Source organism: Heterocephalus glaber, unplaced genomic scaffold, assembly GCF_053883595.1.
Source record: "Heterocephalus glaber isolate CG9 unplaced genomic scaffold, H.glaber_assembly_v1.0 deba00001481, whole genome shotgun sequence".
NCBI classification, from domain to species: Eukaryota; Metazoa; Chordata; class Mammalia; order Rodentia; family Bathyergidae; genus Heterocephalus; species Heterocephalus glaber.
In genome coordinates, this window is record NW_028258317.1 from 59,217,501 (window position 1) to 59,227,658 (window position 10,158).

General features: G+C 35.9%; 1 protein-coding gene across 2 annotated transcripts in view; it reads left to right on the top strand.

Annotated features, from left to right (window-relative positions):
* LOC147825976 (proprotein convertase subtilisin/kexin type 5) overlaps nt 1-10,158 on the top strand; it is a 341,197-nt gene that overhangs the window by 75,178 nt on the left and 255,861 nt on the right. For both annotated transcript variants that reach the window (XM_004862531.3, XM_087184121.1), the window contains exon 3: nt 10,039-10,152. In XM_004862531.3, the coding sequence (XP_004862588.1) occupies nt 10,039-10,152 (114 nt within the window). The remainder of the gene's footprint in view (nt 1-10,038; nt 10,153-10,158) is intronic.

The window sequence follows — 10,158 nt, forward strand, 5'->3', positions numbered from 1 at the left end:
TTGAGGCCCCACCTGGAGGTGTTCATACAGTCCTTTGCTAACCAATGACTCCATACTATTTTATTTATGGACTTCAAACTTATTTTAGGGTTTAAAAATGTTAAGTTAACTTCACCAGAACATAAAACACTTGTGTAGACTTTATATGCCCCCCAAGTTGTATACTGACTTACTTTATAGAAATAGGGATTTTTAAATTCTCATTATAATTATTATTTGGTATTGGGGATTGAATCCAGGGCCTTTGCACCTAGCTATATTTTCATCTGTTTAAATTTTTAAACTTTGAGAGAGGGTCCCACTAAGTCAATATGTATTTACACAACACCATTTGACTCAGATCCTAGAGCTTTGCCAGTATAAGGATTAGTAGTTTCCTGGTTTCAAAAATTTTCAATCGTAAAATAGCAAGATTGACTGATTGATCGATTTTTTGGTACCGGGCATCACACTCAGGACCTTGTGCTTACCAGGCAGGTGTGGCACCTCTGAGGTACATCCCTGGCTTGCAAGATTTAAAGATACTGGAAAAATTAAAATATTGATGCTACCAGAGTACTAAGAATACCTCTCATTAAAACAAAGAGCACAAGGCAGGCAAAATTAAAACTTTAGGTCCTTAATCTGAACTTATATGTTCAAACCATTCCTCCTCAAAATCGTAACAGTATGGTTTGTGGAACTTAGAAACAAAAGCCATTGCCACTTATATTTAAATTTGTATTTAAATAACTAAGAGAATAAGTCAATATGTCCTGTGGAGTTGAATTATTCACAGGGAAGAGTGTTTCTTTCTGTCTGAATATAGCTTTTGTGATCATGGCTTCTGTTCTGTGGAAATTAGTGGTATGTTGGATTGGGAGGCGAGATGCTGACATATTTTTCGATATTTAGCAGATCACCCCATGTTCTCTGCTTGGAGAAATAATGAGAAAAACTGTTCTTTCCTTTGCCAGCATTTGTCTCTTTATATGAATCTCAGCTGAATTGAACAATTTCTCTACTCTATTCAAAATAATGCTCCTCGTTGTATTCACTTGGTTTACAACTTGAGGGCATCCCATTTTTATAAATACAGATCTGGGAATATCTTGAATGATTTATGCACAGAGTTGCAGGATTGGTCAAAAAGAACCTAAATCTATTAAGTGATTAACGCTTTGTTTTAAGGTGAAATTGTCCTTTTCATAGCTATCTGAAACTTCAACTACGCTAAAGGGAGAATGACATGTAACTTAACATTACTTTAAATGTTGAATAGATTTTATTAATTACATCGCCTTACATTTCAAATTCCTTAAAGGATAATTATGCAGAAGACAAATACATGAAGAACGAAGTCATGCCACTGTGTTTTTAATGCAGTGATAATCTTGATCCCAGGGTGAAGCCAGAGGGAATTATGTGCTGTCCCAATTTAGTTCCTGCTTTAAGAGATTGCATTTAATCAGATGTGTGAGTTTAACTCCAGGTGGCATTCAGACAGTAGAATTAGTTTTAAGCACTCTAGAATTCCATTTCCTTTTAATACTTGGAAAATCAAAATTATTTTAAATTTCCTCTTATTGATTAAATTAATTCTCCCAAAGTTTAAAATAGAAGAGCCTGAAAAGTGAGTTAGAAAATGGAAAAACCTTTGGATATAATCTTGTCCTTCAGCCAGTTTTTAATGAGTTCATATCAAGTCATTTTTCTAATATTCTAGCCCCTCTTCATGTGTACACACACATGCACATACACACCACACATTTCTTTGTGTGTCTGTTTTTCTTTATTTCTTTTCTTTTCTTTTTCTGCCAACTGGAAAACGTCATGACATGATTAGAAATACAGGGTCTTTTGTTCCCCTGGAGGAAAAGTTAAACTTGTCCCAAAGGACACATATGTTTCAGACAAACATAAAAAGTATCTTGCTTTCAGTGGATTTTGAGAAAGTTTAGGGAGTGGCAACATCAATAGAAAAATTATCCTGAAACCTTTAAGTTTATCTTTTTCAGAAAGATAAAGCAAAGCAAAAAAGAAAAAAAAAAATCTTCCTGTAAGTTGAAAAAAACCTATTGTTTATAGGTATTATTACTAGTGGCCAGCATGAGCAAAGTCTTAAATTTAAATGTTTAAAAACATGCAACATCATATTATATTATTATATCAACATATTCATTAAATGTTATAGCATTAGTATATTTATTGAATATTAATATTTAATATTAGAATATTAAATTAAAATGTTTAAAATATTTAAATGTTAAAGAATTCTTTCCAAACTTTTTTCATATCATTTACCATTAAAATGTTGGAGATGTCCTTTACTAGTTTCGCAGAATGGATCTTGTAGCACCATGAGATTCACTAACTTTATTCAATCCTCAACCTTTGTACTTTGTCAAATGACTGTTCATATCTGCAACCATACACCAGGTTCTTGACCTGTGTCAATAACTACTTCATTTTTCTCTGTCCACTTTAAGTGCAGATACTGTTTTGTTGGTTCTGAAATTTGGGAAATAAAGTGGAGGAAATGTTTCCATCTCTAAAGATAGTGGGCTTGGTGGCACATGCCTGTAATCCCAACAGGGGTCAATAATGCATTAAAAACAATAATATATGGAAAGCATTTATCCTTCAATAATGTTTTTACATGCTGTTCATTGCTAGCAATATTGTCATCCCTGTGCCACTGTCTGTCTGGTATTGACATACAAAATATCTTACTAAACTTTGGTAGGGTTAAGCCTAGACTCCTGGCTCCTTTCTTGTGCCTCTTCTTATTTAAAATCTTTTGCTACTTTTCCTCTTCTTTTCCTAGGGATCATTTTATAATGTGTCTGTTGTTAGATGCCATTGAACCTATGATTTTTTGCTGCATAATTGAGATGTCCAAATAAGCATCAAAGCCAAATTACTAAACCACTGACTACTATCACAAGGCCACCCCCCTACATCTGGGCAAGATGGTAAGATGGCCCCTTGCCTAGGCCCTCACAGTTTAGAAAGCCTTGTTCAGTCCCTGTTTGATCTGTGTTTATCCCTATGATTTGAGGAGTTGATTCCCAGTCAATTGGAAACTGCCTGAGGGAAAGAAGGTATGACGCTCACTGCCATTCGGTAGCATCCAGAACATAACTGCAATATACCTGCTCAATACCTGTTTTTGGAATGAACAAAAATAAACAAAAGAACCTTGAGGATGGGGAATAATTCTTGCTGCTTTAATTGGATGAAAGGATATTTTCCCTTTCATGATTATCTTAGTAGTGGAGGAGAAAAAACAGGTAACAAATGAAAAATTAATTTTTAGAAGTAGGCAAAAAATAGTGGGATAGTTTAAGGGGAGAGGATTGACCTTAATGCTCTGGAACTGAGTAATGTAGTGAGAACAGTAATGCTCTGAGCTTTTACATTAAACGATATATAGCAAGACGAAATTAGTAACATCCATTCCTGAAACTTTGGCTTTCCAAGAAGGCCAGCTAAACAGAAAATTTTATGGGAGGGTTAAGTTTTTCAGTTGGGCTGGTATTGTCTCCTATAACACTGTTCCAAATGTACGTGCAGTATTTATTTCACAACTTCCTTCTAAATAACCTTTCAGAAACTATATGATTCCCCACATTCTTGACCAGCTGTATTCTTTAATAGAAACCTTTGATGTCTACAGTCATTAAATTGGTTTAAAATAGGTTCCAAGGACATCAAACAAAAATTCTCCCTCAAATGAAACACAAATGCTTTATTTTGTTCACAAGTAGCTATCTGAATTAGGTAGAATTCAATTACATTTTTTCCTTTAAAAAGAATGATTTGATGTCATTATTTAATAACTCATCAATTATAAGTTACTAAATAGAGCACAATGTAAGGAATAGAATACTTTTGTCTAAACACATCTACTATATTCGTTGATTTTTTTTTTTCACTGATTTCTTTTGAGGGAGCAGGTGGAGGGGTTTGAGGTGGAAATGCTGGGATTGAACCCAGGACCCTGAACATGTTAGGCCAGTACTTTACTATGAACATACATCCTCCCAGCCTTTTCGATTTTACTTTCAGAGTCTCACTAAGTTACCCAGACTGACCCAGATCTTGCCATCCCCCTGCTTCAACCTACTGATTAATTAGATTATAGGCATGCCCCACCACACTGGCAATTCTGATTCCTGAGAATTTAAAAATTTCTGAGGTTTGTTGCCTTCCAATTTTAGATCTTGGGAGATGGATATCAGTACTAAAATGTCCTTAACTCAGATTTTTTTCTTTTAATCAAGGCAGCTCTATCTATTTTGTTTTTAAAGTCAGAAAAGAAAACAGTAGGGAAATATTTTCATGTTCTTTTTCCCAATTTTGTCAAAATAATATAGAAAAGATATAAAATATGGAGTCAAAAGTATTTTAATTGCTGATAGCTGCTTCACTGAACTCACTAAATGAGTAATATAATTTACTACATGGCTTTCTAAATAATAATTTTGCATTTTCACTGAATTACTTAAACTTATTTATAGCCAGAACATCAGCCTCACCTCTTTATTGCTTTGAACAAGCTTGTTTTTCCTAGTCAAACTAGAGAATGGGATCATGTAGATAAAACGTTAAAGGTACTAGAGTGCATGTTACATCTAGATTCATTCATTTTACAGATAAAAGAAGCTCACAAAGATCTCAGAGGTAGCTGACGGCAAATGTAAGATAATGACCAAGTTCCCCAAATTCTAATTTCTTTTTGCTATGTTACTCAACTTTTCTCAATATTTAAGTCATGTTTCAATGTAACATAAGGCCATCTAAGAGACTGTCTAAACCACTTTTTCTCATTATCATCTTCTAAAAAATGTTTTGTCTTAAGTTCAGAATTTAAATTGTTGTTTGGTTACATGAAATAGTAATCAACCAAAGGAGCATAATTTTAAAAGTTAATTCTTTATTTGGGTAACATATTCCCTGTGATTCAAAAGTAACAATGTTACTGGGTGTGGTAGCTCATGACTGTAATCCCAGAGCTCTGAGGTAGGATGCAGATTGAACCCCCATCTGGACAATTTAGTAAGATACTGCCTAACACAACCAAAAAAGATACAATGTCAAGCTGAGCACGGTGGCACATGCTGTAGTAATCTGCAGTGAGTTCGAGGCCAGTCTGAGCTACATATTAAGTTCAAGACAAGTCTAGACAACAGAGTGAGACCTTATCTCAAAAACAGAAAAACAAAATAAAACAAAACAAAAAACCCAAGATCAAAAGGGCATGTAAGAAAGGTTTGCCTCTTATCCTTTTTTGCAAGATACCTAGTTTTCCTTCCATAAAGCAACCAGTGTTATCAGGTTCATTGTGTATCATTTCAGAGAGATGTAAAAATTGTAGTGTCCTTTGTTGACTGTTTCTTTCCTTTTTTTTCTTTACACTGTGTCACACATGTAGTATGATGTAGTCAGTATATAAAATCAACCTCACTCTCTTTTATTCTCAATGCAATGGTTGCATTGCACTCTGTTGTATTATGTATATGTTGACTCAGTCAAACTGGGTGTAGGTAAAATTTCAAAGCTAGAAAAAAAAGTGACCAGATAATCTGCCTTCCCTCATTTTACAGCAAAAAAGAGGTCCACAAAGATTGCGTAGATGACTGATGGCAAATCTAAGATGACTAAGCTCTCCAAATCCAACTGCTTCTGTAAATAAATAGGTAGGATGTGGTCCTAAAAGTAGAATTGCCTGTTTTGTCATTTTTGTAGATTTTGGCTGATTTATACTCCATAGGGTTGTACAAATTTACATTCCTCACACCATGTCTTTTTCTGAGGCCATCACTACAATGTTATCAACCTTTAGATTGTTTATAAATCTTAAAGATAAAAAGTGATATCTTAGTTTAGTTTGCTTTTTGTCTTTAAATGTATATCAGTTTTTTGTCAATATAATGAAACATCTGACCCAGGCTACCTGTAAAGAAAAAGATTTCAATAGCTCAGTTTCGGAGGTTCAAAGTTGGAGATCTATAGGCCGGGGCAGAGAGGGCAGAGGTGGGATGTGGGGTGAGGGGTGGGCCTGGCTCTTGGTCTGGCCTCTGGTGAGGGTGTCATACGGGGCTTATGTTGGGAGCGCGAGCAGGAATAACTGCAGCGAAGGGAGAGACAGGGAAGGGGGGCACAAAAAGCTCCCACAATCCTCTTCAAGGTGTGCCCCCCTCATTGACCTGGGGACCTCCTTTTAAGGTTCTACCATCTCCCAACACTGCCCCCCTGGGGGCCACAACCCTGGGGGTGGGGCAGAATCCATATCTAAACCACAGCAGTATTCATTAGGACAAACACATTTTTATATGTTTAAACTTGATTTTCCTTTCCGAAGATTTTCATAGTTACGTACTTTGCCCATTTTCCTATTGAATTAGTCACTTGCCAATTATAGAAAATCCTTATATAATAGAGCCTTTTGTCTGTGGTGGGAGCTGTAAACTTTGCTCAGTTTACCTTGATTTTGATTTATTTGGTAGATAAATTTATAAATTTTGCTAAATCAACTTATAAATTCACACTGTATTTTGATAAGCATCTTCTCTAAAATTATTCTTTTTAAATATAGGAGCCATATTTCTTATGTATTTTTATGGTTTTATTTTTGTAGTATTGGAGATTGAATGCAGGGCCTTTGCACTGAGCTATAAACCCAGCCCTTTCTATTTTTCATTTTCAGACAGGATCTTGCTTAGTCACTAAGTTGCCCAGGCTGGGGTCAAGCTTGAATTCCTCCTGCCTCAACTTTCCAGACTGCTGGCATTACAGGCATGCACCCCCACGCCAGGCTTTTACATTCAAACATTTGACTCATTTGAAATTGATCTCAATCTAATTCACGAGAATGTCCTGGACTTTCTTTTTCCCATGGTGGTTGTTCCAGCAACAAGTAATTTGTTTTCTGAGGGTTTTTTTTCTTATTGATTTAGGATAGTGCTATTTTTATATACCATCTTTTTATATGCTTTCGGTAAATTTCTTTACCGTTCATTTCATTTTATTGTTGTATCTGCTGACATTTGCTACCAGTATATGTTCTAATTATTAGCTATAATATATTTTATAAAAGAACTGATTTCTTCCTTAGCAAAGAACACATTTTAAGAGTAATTCTGTAATTTATTTCCCATTTATATTTCTGCAATAATATGTAGTCAATATTCATATGGTAACATCTTGTTTTTTTCCTGTTGTTGATAAATTGGCTGCCCCATGTGTAGTATTGGAAAGCTGCTAAGTTCAAAAATAAGACACACATTCAGCTGAGATTTTAAGGGCAGGCTTCCCATAATTATCAGTACTGTGTTTTGCTTGGCAAGTGAGATCTGACAAAAGAGGACATCTTTGGACAAAGGTTGCTAAGGAGCAATGGTTCAGGGTTTCTTTGGACTGTAAAGCAGAAGGGTTCTGTGAGGACAGGAAAGCCATGTCCATAAAGCCTGGTGACAATTGCATACTGAAATCGGTGGCGGAGAGACGTGATTTTACAGGTCCTGTCATTTCACACTCTGGTTCATGGCATTTCCTCAGTGCGTAGGAAATAGAGCTTTCAGAAGGAAGTCAAGCTAGTGAGGGAAAGCATATGATTTTTCTCTTTTCCAGGGCAGACCATAGTTGTATGAAAATGATTTTTAAGTGTTGTTTCCTTGCATTGGGCTTCTTGGCAAGAAATCAAATCTGCATAATGCATTACCTCAGAATTTTTTTAAAAGAACTCAAGGGTAGACATATGGACAATAGTTTAAAAATGTAAGTGTGGTCTTTCCAGTCATAGAAACCTTCTGATTCAAGAGGTGCTTTTCTTGTTCTCCAAAAAATACAAGGCTATGGACGCATACTCATAAAGCACCAAAGCAAAATACATAGTATTTGACACTAAAAAGAAATCTTCCCGGACTTTTTTTAAGTACTACAGCTCTGAGATCAGACAGAGTGATGTGCAGTCAAATCTAGATGCCAAGTGGCTGTGCTATCTTCGAGGCGCCAAGCCCTATAACTAAGCCTCTGTGTTTGGTAAAATTACAGAAGAGATACTGTTTGCTAAGAGATTTTGTTCTGTTTTAGAACCTACAGTTTGTCTAGGAAAATGGCTGTCACTTGATTTTCTCTCATACTTATCCCATTTGTCTATTTGTGCATGAGTCCGGGGAGACATGCATGCTTGTGTCATTGAAGGAACAATTATCCACTCCCACTCCATTGTAGACTGTCCTGACCGCTATAGGAGTTTATTTGTGTAGTCCATGCTGGTGACATTTGATACTTTCCGGTTTGTGCACACGTATGTGTTGGCAGTTTGGGATTTGTGAAGGCTCCTTTGGGAAAGGACATTGCCAGTGTAAGATTAGTTTTGAGAAGAGTTCTGCCTAAGCAGACCTGCAGACTTCTTTTATCAAAATGCAAAAATGAGCTAGTTCAACTTTATTGGGGTGAGACTTGCAGATGGTAATACAGGTAAGGACTACCAATACAAGTTGCATAGTCAAATTTATCATAAATGGCTTAAATAATAAAGTCACAGGGCCTGTGTCAGATATCATTGAAGGAGATAATTATATTTTTATGAAGTGGAGAATGGAGAAATACTTGCTAAATTTCCCTGGTAAAATGTGAGTCCTTCAAAATTAAAGGCAATTCTTATTCCTTTTTGTATTTCCAGCACAGTGCCTGGCACTTAATTCTTAATAAATAATTAAGGGAATGAAACTCATTTTTAGAAAGTGAAACTCATTTTTTAGAACCTAAAGAGACTAAAATGTTTCTTGGAAACAGATAATGTACATTCATGCCCATACTTGCTGCTGTACTTTGATTGAAAAGGGTACTTTAGTATTCCTTTTCCTCCAGCAATCCTTGAATTGATTAGTCAAGAGAGGTACTGAAATTTGTCTGTATGGAATTATAGCAGTGTATTACAAAGTCTCCCCCAACCCAATTTTTAATTCCTGTGTAGAAAGTGGGGACAAATGGCTGAATAAGACATCTCAGAACATTGTGACTAAATTTACTATCACTAGGAGAAGTCAATCAAAGAAATATTTAGGAACAAATTAAAGAATTCTTACAGAGCTGATAGTGCATTTGAGACACCCCCTTTAAACTAGAACATGCTGATTTTTATGTTTCCATGATGATGGTGACCTGTTCTCTTTAAAAAGAGTTATCCCTCATTTAGCCCTACCATAAGGGTACAGATCCTGTACTAAACTTGAGGTTCCCAGTCACTTTGTTTAGGAACAGGTCATGGTTAAGTGTTAGGATTTTTCTCAAAGGTTGCAGGTTTGAGCTTTAGAGCAGGCAAGAAGCTTGTGGCTCAGGAATTGAGTGCCTTCTCCAATTTTGTGCCAGAGATAGTACTAAGGCTTTAGGTTTCTGATTCCCCAAATAGTGCTTTCCCACCACACTTTGGCTTATAGAAAGCCATTTAAAAAAATATGTGCTCCTAAAGCATTTGGTCCCATGATGTTTTTAAAATTTAATATATGATCCCAAAACATTTAAAACTTTGATGCATCGACATCAGGAACACATTGTTTCAAATCCAGCCTGTTTTTGTATATAAAGTTTTCCTAGAACACAGTCGTACCAATTCATTGATGTGCTGCCTGTGGTACTGTATTACAGTGGTGGAATGAGCAATTGGATCAGGCGCCATATGACTTGCAAAGCCTGACATATTTAGTATTTGAACAGAAAAGTTTGCCAACCCTTGGTATAAAGAATGCCAAGATACCTTAAAAATTAACATTGTTATGCTCTCTGAAGAAGCTAAAAACCTAGCTTATTATTGAGAGAGAAAAATTATCTGTCTCTGAAAGACTAAACTGCTTGCTTACATTGAAAATGAAAAAGTCTTAGGTTTCTAGGGAATCACTGAGCTTCTAGACTGAGAGATTTTAGTTGCCACAATGAAGCCTATGACCTAACTCACATTGAGTCAAAATGGGAAATGCTTTAGACTGTCATTTATGTTATGTTCACTCTGATGGAACTTGAACACTCAACAAATGTTCTTCCTCTTGGCAGGTGGAATGGATCCAACAGCAAGTGGTAAAGAAACGGACAAAGCGGGATTATGACCTCAGTCGTACCCAATCTACCTACTTCAATGATCCCAAGTGGCCCAGCATGTGGTACATGGTAAGC